Genomic DNA, 15,346 nt, shown 5'->3' with positions numbered 1-15,346 from the left:
TCCTCAGGGAACCAGGGTTGATTCCCTGGCTTCATCATAATGGTAGAGTGAGGGATTTGCTAGACTGAGGTACCAGATTGTGGTTGAATACCAACCTGCTGCTGCTGATGGCCCACAGCACCCCATGGTTGCCCAGTTTTGTGTTGCTAGACCTGTTCTGGAGTTATCCTATTTATCACATTGGTAGTGTCACAGAACACTTGAAATGGTACTTTGTCTCCTCAAGAACTGTGTGGTGGTCACTCCCAACAATACTGTCATGGACAAATGCATCTGCGACAGGTAGATTTGTGAGATTTGAGGTAAGCAGGTTTTTCCCTTTTTCTGCTTCCCTCACTACCTGCCATAGGCCCTACATTGCAGAAATGCCCATCAGGATTCGGGCCAGTTCAGATAGTAGTCGTGTGACCAAGCTACTCTTGGTGATGCATATTGTGTGCCCTGAGTACCCTCGGTGGTAATCAGTAGAAGGTTCCCTTGCCCTGTTTGACCTGAAACTTCATGGGATCCAGAGTGAATGTTGAGGACTTGCAGGGCATCACCCTCCTGACTGTTTACTACTGCGCCTCCTGCTGGTGAGACAGGAAAAGCCCGGGGTTGGTGATGAAGGAATCTGGGACATTGGCTGTAAGATATGATTCAGTAAGTAGGATTATGTCAGGTTGTTGCTTGACTAAACTAAAGGACTGCTCTCCCAATTTTGGCACAGGTTCCCAGATGTTAGTAAGGAGGACTTTGGCACACCCTTGCAATGTTGTATCCAGTACATTGGTCGATGTTGGATGGTCTGTCCGGTTTTATCCTTTGACTTTTCTGAAGTGGTTTGGTGCAACTGAATGGCTTGCTAGGTCATATCAAAGGGCAGTTCAGGACCAACCACATTGTTGTGGATCTGCAGTCACATATAAGCCAGACCTGGTAAGGAGGGCAGATTTCCTTCCCTAAAGGACATTAGTAAGCCAGATGTGTTTTTATGACAATCTGTTAGTTTTATGATCACCATTACTGAGACTAGCTTTTAATTCCATATTTATTAATTAATTGAATTTAAATTCCACCAGCTGCTGTGGTGGGATTTCAACTTGTGTCTCCAGAGCATGAGTCTGGGTTATTAGTACAGAAACATTACCATTATTCTACCATCACTGAGAGCCTGACCTGTCTCGTTATATGAGTTAAAGTTCTCAGCAATCACACTGATGAAGTTAAAGTACTGCTTACAACTGCTAGACAAGAGTCTAGAAGTAGCACTAAGATGTGCTGTGTTATAAATTCATGTCAGAAATCCAAAGTTGGTGAAAGAGAATGGCTGCATATAGTGATTAGTAGTAGTGAATCGCATAGTAAGTGGTGGTGGATGATTACTAAATGAGTATACATTGGAAAATATTTATTTGTATTGTGTACAAGGTATTTTCTCCTAAAAGTAATGCATATGGCTTAAATCGTGTCACTGTAGTTTTGCCTGTGGCCAGTCAGTAATTTCTGTTGGACGACATTGTTTTAGATCTGTATGAATTGTGATAACATTGTGCTAGTGAAAATATATGGGGATTTATTTTATTTCCAGGTTGTGAGTTTTCCTGCAATTTGTTAAGGGTAACTTAACTGCTGATGTTCCAGGCACTTCGGCCCTGTCCAGTATTGCCCCAGTTACTGTTTCACCATTTAATAGCACTGGAATAATTAGAGCGCTAAATTTTGGAGCTAAATTCACCAAGTTATTGGATAAATTTAACGTGATACAGTCCACTCAATATTCAAATTGTTTTCTTTTTGTGCAAAGAAGTTTGAATTATCTAGTAATTTGACTTAAGCATTAGATTAAAATGGACTGGAGGCTTTTTTAGTGCAAGCTGCATTTTAGGATCCATTAATTCAAAGTAAAGAGCTTTGAATTATCAGCGGTAAACTCTAATCTAATCCTGAGAGTTGTAAGTCACCCCAGCTTTGTTCTCAGTTTGACATTCTGCGTCTACTATCCTGATTTATATATGTGACAAACCTACTCTTAGCTGTGGTTTATTATTAAACAGCGGACATGCAATCGCTGAAAGAAAGGGAAAGAAATATGAAAATTGTTAAACCTCAAACCCAGCTTTTTATTATTAGCACAGACCAGTGGTTTAGAGGTTATAAACTGATGATATGCAGTTCCTTTAGTATTTATTTCAAATGTGTTTCTCTCCATCATTATTCCAATGTAATGTGTGTGGTTTTTAATAGATAAAATCTGTAATAAATTACAAAACATGCCTTTGATTTGTACCCTACAGCTGGCATCTGTTTGTGATGTGCTGATGGAAAATTATGTTCCTGGAAAACTAGCAAAAATGGGTCTGGGATATAGACACATACAGGAGGTTGCTCCACACATAGTTTACTGTTCAATTACAGGTAAATTATTTGAACTTCTCTCTAAGGTAATTTATTTGAGTGATTTTATTAAACAATAATATGTGGTGAACAAAATTATTTTAAGTTCTGCAATTGCCCTTTTTGGACGGTTAGAAAGAACGGCTTACATTTATATAGTGTTGTTCATAACCTCAGGATGCTCCAAAGTGCTTTACAGCTAATGAAGTACTTTTCAAGCGTTAGTCACTGTTGTAATGTCAGTAAATACATCCTGTGTATGAAGCCAAACCATTATAAAAATGAAGCATTTCTTATAGTTCAGTATTAGCTATAAGCTTCAGTTTCAAGGAATGGATTTCCCAAAAATTGAAATTTGGCCTGCCAGGGTATATTTAATAAGCATCTACCCCCATTTCCTCCCTCACCCCCAATTTTTGCTTCATCCATTTCCTCTTTGCCAGGTGTAAATCAACAGAAAATTAACAGCAGGTGAACAGTGTTATTCAAGCCCACTCATCCACATTTTTTTGCTATATGAGAAATTTTAGCTTTTAGTAGTTCACTTTGGGGACATGATGCTGCAGCTCACCATTTGTTGATAGGTAGGTGTGGAGTGTTGTTGACCTGAATCAGAGATGAGACCTAGATATTTATTAATCCCTCTCCACCTCCACTCCCCTCTCCCCCAACTACCCACTCAAAACAGGAGGGAGAAGGTTGGTTGAAACTTAAAAATGGGGAATGCCTACCCAACCTGCTGTGTAAGAGCCCATTGCCATTTTTACATCGGAGGATAGTGTCCCTTGCAAGTGACCTGCCATTGAAAGGTGGGCACCTGATTAGCATATTTAAATTAGCTTCCAAACTACACTGGGAGGCTGAATTGCCTATCATATTTTGCTTGCAGCTGACATCAAGTCCAGATGCATGAGTGTTGTATGCCACATGGCTGTTTGGTATTTAATAGCACCCCATAGCTGGAACGTCCCCATCTCCGACACCCAGGCATGTTGAAACTCTGTTGTTGATGTCCACTACTGCCTCCTGTGCAGTTTTCAGTTGCGCGTTGGCTGGAGGGCCACATTTGGTTTTCTGCCTCTTCCTCCTGTCTTGTGCTCTCTCCTTTTGCAAGTATGGAATGAAGGGACCCATAAGTGAGAGTAATGGCAAGTATTGAATGAATAGAGAGAGAAGAATTGTTAATGGTAATTGAGGGAGAGGCATGACATTGCATAAAGATGAGGGTGAGTGTCAGTAGTGTGAATGGACAGATGGGCATGTGAAGATGAGCATAGACTGGGAGCGGCAGGGGGAGATGGGTGTATCCTTCAAGATAAGTTTGTGTGAGGTGAGATGTGTTGGAGCATCATCAGCATGTAGCCAAATATGCCCCTGTACTTGGCTTTCCCAACTTGCTTACATGATTAAACTACTTTCTACATTGAATTGACGAGCCTGGCACTAACCCCCTGTTGTTGATCTCATGGCCACCTCCAGCCACAACTTTGTTTCACTAACAGATCCTTTCCTACTGATAGGAGGAAGGAACATCTACTTGTGGAGCTTAACAGCCCCCAACATTAAATCCAGGGATTCTGCCAATTCCTTCCCTTGTTTTCCCAACTTCAAAATCTGTAGCTCATGTAGGTTGTACCACACTCACTCATGCTAGTTGGTTTGGACACTTGGAATTTATATGGTAAAAATTAGGTTAAAAATCCACATTCAAGGGCACTGCATTTGCTTCTGGCACACTAAAGCTACTGGACCCCGTGCTCTTACAGCATCCTTAAATTAAAACTAGCTGAAGGGCCCTGATGGTAATCTTCTATGGTTGCTTGTTCATTGTTACCATCTCATAGAGCCCCTTGCCTAGCTTCAGAGCTGCTGACTTGAAGCAAACCAGCTCATAAACCCTTTTAAGATTGGCAAAGGAAATTAAAAATCTACCTCTTAAACTCAAGTGGAGCTGTCAATCAATTGTATACTTAAAAAATAACCCCATATAGGGCATCTTGTATTTAAATCAATGGTTTAGTACTGCCCTGGGTGTTGGCTAACTCCCAAACCTGGATGTGAAGGATACAGAGAGTAGTGTTTAAGTAGAAAGTTCTATTACTCACTACAGAGCTGACTTCTTCCCCCCTAACATACCAGACAGCCTGTATTAGCCGACTCTTCCTTATATACAAATGGAGTATCATTAACAAATCAACACCCAGCACCTGTTCCTTATTACCATCAAGTACTGGATATTTAACATTCATCAAACAGAACCCATTAGATGCTAACATTCCCCTGTTTTTTTAAAACTCAGTTGATATGCATAAAAAAGTCATACAAAATGAAAATAATAAGTTATCTTACTATACCATCACTCTGACATAATCTAAATTCCCCTTTTACTTAAAAGAAAAAAAATCACACAAATTTCCATGTTGTTACAATCCATTCTAATACAAGGCATCCCTCTTCGAGGATGTTTAACAATTTCTTTGGACAAGCAGTTCCTTTTGTGAAACAATTAGATAACTGGTGACTTGTGTCAACCCATTCAGTTTTGGAAATTTCCTTCCTTTCTAACATCTCTTTTATACTTGCGAGATCGATCCTCAACCTCTTTTCTGCGACTCTCTGTTGAATGGAACTGCCCCAGAGGGAACGATTATCTATGTAGCATTTTATGGGCACATTTTTCCTCAGCTGCCCCTTATATAGGAGTTCCTTTAAAATATTTGATAAAGACATAACCATACCTGTCGCCTCTAGCAGCGTAAGTGTCTCTGCAGCTAAGGTGCTTTTAACTACTCTCTTTATCTTCTTCGATTCCCAAGCTAATGGGCAACATTTATTGTTTCTTCCCACTAAAAATATAATGAGCCCTGCTGTACTTGAATGACCACCAGGAAGATTAGCATGTGAGGCATCAATAAAAATAACTAATTTTATCCCTTCTGGGTCACTCTGGTTTGGAAATTTGATCATACGTTCCTCTAAACTCAATTTCTTCAATGATTTATTTTCTTTTAGCACTTCCCCAACAGTAGCATATTTCAATATAGTGCTCAATTTTAAGACACCATAGCATGCATCCGGTCTAGTTTGTGTGCGTAACCTGTTTAATTGCCCAATTAAGCTTCTTAACTGATCTGCTTCTTCCTTAGTTGCAGTCTTTTTGCGAGGACCTAGCCCGATTTATCGGGATCCTGTTAACATTCTCTCGGTAAGAGTGTTGAGTCAAGGTTATTCCCACCTTAGTCTGTCTAATGTCCAATCCTATGTACTTAAAGCTCCAGAAGTTGGACTTCAGATTTTCAATTCCTTCATAATTTTATCTATTACTAGTTTCTCAAATGCCGCAGATCCTCCCCATAGGAAATCTACGTGCAATAAGATGCCGCCTGCCAGCCTTCATCCATAATATGCAGCTGGATCTACTTTTAGCTGAACACAACCAGCTTTTAATAGGACAGACTAACTGAAAAATACCAAACCCTGGATGCAACGTTTAGCCAGTAAGCACGCTTATTTAACCTCCATAATTTCCCCTCTATATCTCCAGCCTCTTTTGGAGGTTTTAAAATAATTTTCTTTGAAATTGTTCCCCTTACAAAAATGCTGCTTTGATGTCAATGGATTTACATTCCCATGAATATGATGCTAGAAGTGCTAGGAAAATCCTTAAACTTGCTTTTCCTGCAGTTGGGAAATCTGCTCTAACCTCCTAGTTGCACAGTTGTTCTTCGAATCCCTGAGCCACCAGTCTAGCCTTAGCTTCATATATCCCATTGGGAAGTACTTTCTCTGTACAGATCCATTAATGGGACAATGCTGGTTGTCCTTTGGCACCTCTGTGTAAACGTCAAACTCTCTCCCATTGTCAAGTTCTTTTTGTTTTGCATCCTTTACCAATTTACCATCTAACTTGTCAGTAGCTACTAGAGCTTCTCTATTGTAAGGGCTCCTACTTGTGTCACTCCTCACCTTTCCTGTGGTCCTTACTCTAGTTAAAATATGCTCCCTACTAGATCGCCTGCCCCTTTATGGACTGCTACTACTTGAACTGTGTCTCCTGTGACTTGACTTCCTTTCAAGTTCGTGACCTTTTCCTTGGCTGTGATCACCAGTAGGATCACAGTCTGAACTACTACGTTTCCTGGCTTTTCACATTTTTATTTCCTTTTGCTAATCCACAGATCTGATATCCTTCCCTTTGTCCTGTACATTCAGCCAGTTTTTGGATTTCCCTGTGGCCATTCCTGGTGGCTTCTCTCCACTCACTAGCCCCTTCTGGCATATTTGCTACCCTAATTCCAACTTTTGGTGGTTAATCTTTGTGATAAAGCCCTATACTGATCTTCACTATCACTTGGCCTACTCAGTCAGTGTGTTACCACCAAGCCTGGCTTAGTGAACCTTTTGTTTCCATCATCTGTTTAGGTTCCGTCAATGTGTAATCAGTGCCAGTAAGCCATGTGGAAATAACAGTTTGGTTACCATGTTGTAAGATTATCGTTTTGCCATCAGTGCCTATAACTTTTCCTGGGCCTCTCCATTCTTTCTGCCCTTCTCTTTTATAATATGCCATATTCCTGGGCTTAAAATTCATTTCTGATGGCCTGATTTGATACCTCAAAGCTCTCCTGATTTTTTTTGAAGCCTCCGTCTTAAATGTTTTTCTCTCTGAATGCATAGCATTCAAATGTTCCACAAAAATGGAACTAATGGTCGTCTCCTCCAAAGCCTGGAGACGGTCCCGGATTATTGACGGTATCTTTGGATTCCTGTCATAAACTAATTGATAAGGGCTGTGGCCCCACCAATCATCTGAAGTGTGTTTCTTGCATGAACTGCCTATGCTAAAGCAGTCGACCATTTACAATTTGGTTGGCATGCCAAAATTTTTCAGAACATTTTGTCAATCATAACCCATTACTAAACAGGCTTTCTGCTGCAGTATACATTTTCACAATATTCAGATTTTTGCACATGACCCTGAATTCCTCTGGCAAATTCTCCTCCATTGTCCATTAAGAATTTAGCTGTTGCTCCCATCCCTGTTCTTACATATCTTTCTATTATTTTACCAATATTTACTTTTTGTCTTTGCTATAAATTAGCATTGACAAACTAAATCTAGCAGCTATGTCTAAAATGGAGAAGAAAAATATTTCTTTTATCCTGTGATATCCATGACTATGGTTTCATTAAAACCTCTTACCAGCGGAAGACTTACTACTGGTTGTGATGGCATTCTCCTGTACTTTTTACAAATATCACACTTATGGCTAATATCCTCGACCAGTCTAGTGTATTCTTCATCCTTTAACAGAATCTTCAACCTATGGCCAGAGGGATGCGCAAATTGTGAATATAGTTTAGTAATAATTTGGTTCTTTCTTAAATCCTTATCCCCAACTGCTATTAACAGGAGGACCAAGAGATTGATTGAGAGAGGAGAAATAGAGTATGAGAGTAAACTTGCAAGGAACATAAAAGCAGACTATAAAAACTTCTAAGATTAGTGAAGACAAATGTAGGTCCCTTACAGTCTGAAACAGGAGAATTTAAAATAGAAAACAAGGAAATAGAGAAATTAAACAACTACTTTAGTTCTGTCTTCACAGAGCGAGACGCAAATAACTTCCCAGAAATACTAGGGAACCAAGGGTCTAGTGAGAAGGAGGAATTGAAGGAAATTAGAATTACTGAAACAGTAATGTTGGAGAAATTAATGGAATTGAAAGCTGATAAATCCCCAGGGCCTGATAATCTACATCTCAGTGTACTAAAGGTGGTGGCCATGGAAGTAGTGGATGCCATCTTCCAAAATTCTGTAGATTCTGGAACAGATTGAAAGGTGCTAAATGTAACCCCAGTATTTAAAAAAGGAGGGAGGGAGGAAACAGCGAATTACAGACCAGTTAGTCTAACTGGGAAAATGCTAGAGTCTATTATAAAGGTAACAAGACACTTAGAAAATATCAACAGGATTAGACAAAGTCAACATGGATTTATGAAAGGGAAATCATGTTTGACAAATCTACTGGAATTCTTGGAGGATGTAACTAGCAGAATAGATGAGGGCGGACCAAAGAACGTGGTGAATTTGGATTTTCAGAAAGCTTTTGAGCAAGTCCCACACAAGAGGTTAGTGTGTAAAATTAAAGCATGGGATTGGGGGTAATATATTGGCATGGATTGAGAATTAGTTAACAGAAAGGAAACGGGGTAGGAATAAATGGGTCATTTTCAGAGTGGCAGGCAGTGACTAGTGGGGTACCGCAGGGATCAGTGCTTGGGCCCCAGCTATTCGCAATTTATATCAATGATTTGGATGAGGGAACCAAATGTAATATTTCCAAGTTTGCTGATTACACAAAACTTGATGGGAATGTGAGCGATGAGGAGGGTGTTAAGAGGCTTCAAGCCAATTTAGACAGGTTGAGTGTGTGGGCAAATATGTGGCAGATGCAGTATAATGTGGATAAGTGTGAAGTTATCCACTTTGGTAGGAAAAATAGAATGGCAGAGTATTATTTAAATGGTGATAGATTGGGAAATGTTGCTGTACAAAGGGACCTGGGTGTCCTTGTACACCAGTCACTGAAAGCAAGCATGCAGGTGCAACAAGCAGTTAAGAAAACAAATGGTATATTGGCCTTCATTGCGAGAGGACTTGCAGACAAGAGCAAGGATGTCTTCCTGCAGCTGTACAGGGCCATGGTGAGACCACACCTGGAGTATTGTGTGCAGTTTTGGTCTCCGTGCCTAAGGAAGGATATACTTGTCAGAGGGAATGCAGCGAAGGTTCACCAGACTGATTCCTGGGATGGCAGGATTGTCGTATGAGGAGATTGGGGCGACTAGGCCTGTATTCACTGGATTTTAGGAGAATGAGTGGCGATCTCATTGAAGCGCATAAAATTCTGACAGGGATAGAAAGACTGGATGCAGGGATGATATTTTCTCTGGCTGGGGGGCCTAGAAAAAGGGGTCAGTCTCAGGATATGTGGTAGACCGTTTAGGACTGATATGAGGAGAAACTTCTTCACTCAGAGGGTGGTGAACCTATGGAAACCTACCACACAAGGCTGTGGAGGCCAAGTCACTGAATATATTTAAGAAGGAAATGGATGGATTTCTGGACTCTAAAGGCGTCAGGGGGTATGGGGAGAGCAGAGGAGTACAGCATGGAGATGGAAGATCAGCCATGATCATGAAAGGCGGAGCAGGCTCGAAGGGCCGAATTATCTACTCGTGCTCCTATTTTCTATGTTTCTATCTAGAGTTGACAGGCCCTAAAGGAATACAATAATATCCTGACTGAGAATTGCAAATCTACATATTTTCCAAAGACAATAGCTTTATCAAGCTCCATGTCTAACTTCATTTGGGCCTTTTTCATTGAAGGCTCATTTGCTTAACAGTAAAGGTATTTCACTCCATACAGCATCAGTACTGATAAAGTGATTTACCCCTGCTGTTTTACACAGAATTACTATTCTTTTTAGTGATTTTAATGTGCTATCACCACCAAATCTGAAACAAGTAGAACTGCCATATTCTTTGACTTTACTCCAATCTTCCTTCCTTAAAGAATTCATGTAACAGTTTAGCCAGTCCACTTCATACACTGTTGAACATACGCTCTCAGTCTAGAACTGTGCAATTAAAGAATCTGTGACTAGGATACTCATTACTGGGCTAAAGCTTTTGGTAGCTAATACAATTCCTTCTGATTGGTTGGTATCATCCTCCTTACCTCCCATACCTTTGATGTCATGTGTTGTCTCAAAAACTGTACCTTACATTTCCAGGCAATTCAGTTGGAGACTCTGAATAAAGATTACTGAAACCAGGTCTAAAATGGCAGGACATGATTTTCCACCACTGTTTTGTGAAACAGAACCGTATGATCAATGGAAAAATGAGGTTACATCTCTGCCAAAAAGAAAGCAAGGGATGGCTCTGGCACTCTCACTTCCTGCCAGGAGTAAGATCTGCCACAAAGCGTTCATTGCTGTTCCAATGTCTTCAATTACAATCTTCTCTCTAAAGAAAATAACTGCAATTCTAACCTTCTGTCTGGAAGTAAAGCTCCATCTCCAATCTTCACTTTCAACCAATCGTTCTCTGCTACCAATGTTGGCTAACTCCCAAGCTTGGATGCGAAGGATACACCGAGACTAGGATGCTTAAGTAGAGTTTTATGGCTCACCACAGAGTTAACTCCTCCCCGCTAACATACCCGGCAGCCTGTGTTGGCTGCCTCTTTCTTATATACAGTTGAGCATCATTAACAAATCAACACCCAACATCTGTTCACCTTATTACATCAAGTACTGGGTATTTAACATTCATTAAACAGAACCTATTAGATGCTAACACTGAGAATACTTTCTTTGCACCAAATACTTTTGATCACCCGTGAGCCATCCCCTTAACTAGATCGAAGCATGAACTTGCATTTATATAGCACCTTTGATGACCTTTGGATGTCCTAAAGAGCTTTGCAGCCAACGAAGTACTTTTAAAGCATGTGACTATTGTAGGAAACGTGGCAGTTAGTTTTTGGACAGTAAGCTCCAACAAACAGGAATTAAATAAATGACCAGATCATCTATTTTAGGTACTGACTGAGGGATAAATGTTGGCCAGGGCAGTGGTACACCTCTTTTGCTGTTCTTCTTTTGATCGTGGCATGGCATGTTTTGTATCCACTTGAGACAGCAGACAGGGCCTTGGTTTAATGTCTCATCTGAAGACTGCGTCAGCACAGCATTTAGGGAGTGCTGCACTGATGTGTCAGCCTAGATTGTAAAGATTGTAAAGGATGCGGATTAAAGGTTTGTAAAGGATAAAACTTCCTCTATCATTGTGATCTTACATTTAGCATCATGACAATCAGCTCTGGTTCTGTCAGTGAGCAGCACTAGAGTTTTAACACACATCAGTGCTTTTCTCGATCTTCGTTCTGTTCATGATGCTTTGGAACTCTAACGCTTAGTAACAACTTATTCTGGAGATCCCTGGATCTTCAGGGATGAGAACAAATATTATAGAGGCTTCCCTCAGAACATACTCTTGTTTGAATGGGCACAATCCATGCTTGGGCAAGTTGTATATGGACTTTGTGAACTGAGTGGCTTTTTAAAAATTCTGTGCCATCTTTTGACTTAAAACGGTCACAGTTATCCAATAACTATTTCTCAAGGCCAACCATTACTCTGAAAGGTTCCTTCTTTCATGCAGCCGTTTGGAAGCAGCATCTTTAGCACTGTCTTTGGAGTGCAAAATTGTTGCTGCATTTGCCTGCATCAGAACAGCCACTGCACTTGAAAGTAATGTAGCTCATTGGGGTTTCTGTGGGGGTTCTTCCAATTTGTCTGTTCTAACCTTTTGGGGTATGGTCCCTGAAATCCAGCAAAAATGGTGTAAATTATTACCTTGTTTCTGCAGCCCTTGTGAGTAGGAGAGTAAGGAAGTTCCCTTGAGTAAAGAGAGATATCTTCAAGCGGGAACTGGACTGATACTTGACTGGAGTAGGAATGACATATATAAGATAAGTGGATTAGCAGTTAACATATGCACGATTAATGTGATCTCCTGGACAGATTTCTATCACCTGAGGTCATCAGAGAGGAATTTCTGAAGTTTATTTTTCCTTTAATGGCCTTGGGATTGTTTTCTGTGTTTTTTTCTGTCTCCCAGGAGAATACATGGCTGGGGTTGAGAGAGTTAGGAAGTCTCTTGATATCATGTTCCAGCTAATCATGTGTGAGACCGATTTGGTGGACCAGCTGGGTCTTTTCCTGTCAGTCTATGATAAGATACTATGCAAATCCAAGCCTTTCCCTTGGGAATTTGAGTAATGATTTTGATGGTGGAATAATTTGCACTGATCTATTGAAGTCCAATCACGGATGCAAAATGTTTTTCCAATCTTATCAGAAAATAATAATTTATTAGATTCGTTCTAAGCAGCATAATTGAGAATTCAGGAAAACTAGAAGGAATATGCTTTGAAATTACAATAAATGTTTGTTGGATTTGTGTAAGTAATGAGCTGCCGGGTGGTATATATGATGGGATTCGCCCACATGGCTCACTGCGTCCGTGTATGTATGGGCTGCCCAAAAGTGATGTCCCTTTACATTCTATCTTATCTATGACTGGTTCTGCCCAATATGAATTTGCCAAATGGTTGGGCGAGTTGCTACAACCACTTTTGAGCAAGTTTAACACATACCTGGTGATGGTTACCTTCAACTTTGTGAAGACCATAAAGGATTTGCACATGGATAGCAATGCCTTGTCCATGTGCTTGTTTGATATTGCTAGCCTACTCACCAATGCACTGCTCAAGGAAGCCATAGACATTTGCCCATGTCACTATATCATGGCGATCTAGATATGCCGTCATTGTCTCGATCTATATTCATTGAACTAATGAACTCAGCAACTTGTGCAGTTGAGTTCAGTTTTAACGACACCATGTATGCCCAAAGAGGTGGTGTTGCCATGGGATCCCCTCTAGGCCCAGTTCTTGCAAAGGGACTCCCTCTAGCTCTTGCAAACACCTTTGTCGGTTTCCACAAGAAACACTTTTTTGATGGAGTGACACCTAACCTCCTACCCCTTGTATGTTTCCAATATGTAGATATATTTTCTGCACATGAATCCGCAGCTGCATGTAAGAATTTCCTTATACACCTTAATAGGCTCCATCCTGTTCTGAAATTGACCTTCGAAATGGAGCAGCCAAATGAGCTCTCTTTCCTCGATATGCCAGTTGAGAAATCTCCCAACGGGTTCTCTACTACTGTCTCCCACAAGTCTACCTTCGTTGGTCAATATATTTATTGGGATTCCTACAGTTCCACGCACTATAAGATTGGCCTTAATGGCAACCTCATAAATAGGGCCTGATTGATGCTGTAATAGGGCGCATCAAAGCCATCCTGCGGGTTAATGGCTATCTCAGTCAGATCATCACATGCTGTATGTTGCGCAAACTTATGAATGGGCCTAAAGCTGTCACTTTTGGTCCTGAAAAGTGCCCAGTCTACCTCGGATTACCCTGGAAGGATAAAGTGCCTCAAAAATTTGAGCAACAGCTGAAGTTAGCTGTTTCATGTTGCTACTATGCAGTAGCAACACAAGTGGTATTCTCCACTAACAAGGTGCTGTCATCAAGCCAAAAAGGCATTCTGCCTGTCACACATGAGTAATATGGTATATGAATTTCAGTGCTGCTGTGATGCCAGATATGTAGGCTGTACATCCCAGTGACTGGTGGATCGTGTCACACAGCACGCCCCTTCGATCGTTTGCAACAGGCAAAGTACTGACTGTACCTAACCAACCTGTGCTTGCAAAACTCAAAGCATAGTGTCCAACATTAGATGTGATTCCTTTGTAGACAGAAGGAGTATTCCTCACATTTTGCCTTTTTCAACCAAACAAAAGTTTGGGGGACATCCATTCCCTGGTTCATTTCCCAGGGCAATGCCTTGACCCATCAGAGTCAACCTGCCTGGTTTGAATTTAAACAAAAGCTTGGCAGGTAACTGTTCCCTGGTGCCTTCTCCATGGAACTCCCCTACTAAGCAGAGTCCACTTGCCAACCAATCAGCACTCTCTGCTCATGCAGTATAAATTGTTGTTCCCTTTACAATTGGAATTCTTGAAATCTGTCCTGATGAGTGCAAGACGAAAAGCTTCGATAGCATGCCTCTTTTTTTCAGCAATAATAAATGTTTTCTTGTCAGCATCAGGTCTCCTGGTAAAAACAACTGAAAGCGTAGATTTCCGAGACAGCAGTTTAAGTTGAAGCCTGTTGCAAGTTTTCAAGCACAGGGATGATTAGAAATTTACTACATAAAATCTAAGTTTGTAAAGACTCAAAACTTCTAGTTTAATGTGAGGTATGGATTTGTTTATGAGAACAGAGGACAGGACATAGGAACAATACACTTAGGAGCAGGTGCAGGCCATTCAGCCCTACGAGCCTGTTCTGCTGTTCGATAAGATCATGGGTGATCTGATTGTGGTCTCAACTCCACCTTCCTGTCTGCCCCCATATGCCTTGATTCCCTTGTCTATTTAAAAAATTATCTAACTCAGCCTTGAATAACTTAAATGACCCAGCCTCTACAGCTTTGTGGAGAAGAGAGTTCTGCAGACTAATGACCTTCAGGAAGAAAAAAATGCTCCTCAGCTCGCGTCTTAAAAGGTAGACCTCTTATTCTTAATGTATATCCCCTAGTTCTAGTTTCCCCCATGCCATGGGCGGAATTAATGTGCTGTCTTAGCGCCCATGATCAGTAAGTTTTGTATGGAAAGAGGTGTGTGTTTTCCTAACCTTGGAATGTGTATTCAAATTAAATAATTCAGCTGCAAGCGTTTGTGATTTTAAATACAAGTTTATTTATTCTCACACACTTGCCCCAAATTAAATGCAACTTCAGACACACCTGTTCTCTCTCTTTCACATCAATGCACACAAAGATTAGATACAGATAAAGGTCATGCACTTTTACAGATTGTGGGTATCTCAGTTTCTGGTTTATGATCACTGGTCTCCTATGTGGCAGGCCTGTCGTTTCTTGGATGGCCTTGATGCTTTAAATTTGGAGGAAGGGTCTTGTAAAGCGAAGAGCTCGCAGCAGGTTGCGAGCTTTCTTCTAGTCATATAGCTAGGTGGTTTGTTCTCAGGCAAAATTTAAACTGGAACAGGTCTCTCTGGGATCTTCCTTTTTCAAGATTTGCTGTTAATTACCTTGGCTGCTTGATGACTTGCAGTTAGTTCAAGGTCTGGCTTTCTGACCAATGATGACTGATGACTAACTGCAAGCAACTCTTAGCTGATTTTTAAAAGCAGACCAAAACATGGCCTCCCCCATACGGCTTTTCACAAGTTCAGGTCCTTTTCCAAATAAGGGGTGTGTTTATGTTGATTTCACATCCTGTGATCTGGGAAAAC

At 40.8% G+C, this 15,346-nt stretch overlaps 1 protein-coding gene across 2 annotated transcripts in view; it reads left to right on the top strand.

The window, feature by feature from the left end:
- Window positions 1-15,346, top strand: part of sugct (succinyl-CoA:glutarate-CoA transferase) — a 607,005-nt gene that overhangs the window by 52,732 nt on the left and 538,927 nt on the right. For both annotated transcript variants that reach the window (XM_041188972.1, XM_041188973.1), the window contains exon 6: window positions 2,277-2,397. In XM_041188972.1, coding sequence (XP_041044906.1) covers window positions 2,277-2,397 — 121 coding nt within the window. The remainder of the gene's footprint in view (window positions 1-2,276; window positions 2,398-15,346) is intronic.

The sequence above is a fragment of the Carcharodon carcharias genome, chromosome 6 (assembly GCF_017639515.1).
Source record: "Carcharodon carcharias isolate sCarCar2 chromosome 6, sCarCar2.pri, whole genome shotgun sequence".
Taxonomy (NCBI): domain Eukaryota; kingdom Metazoa; phylum Chordata; class Chondrichthyes; order Lamniformes; family Lamnidae; genus Carcharodon; species Carcharodon carcharias.
This window is presented reverse-complemented; position numbering and strand designations above follow the sequence as displayed.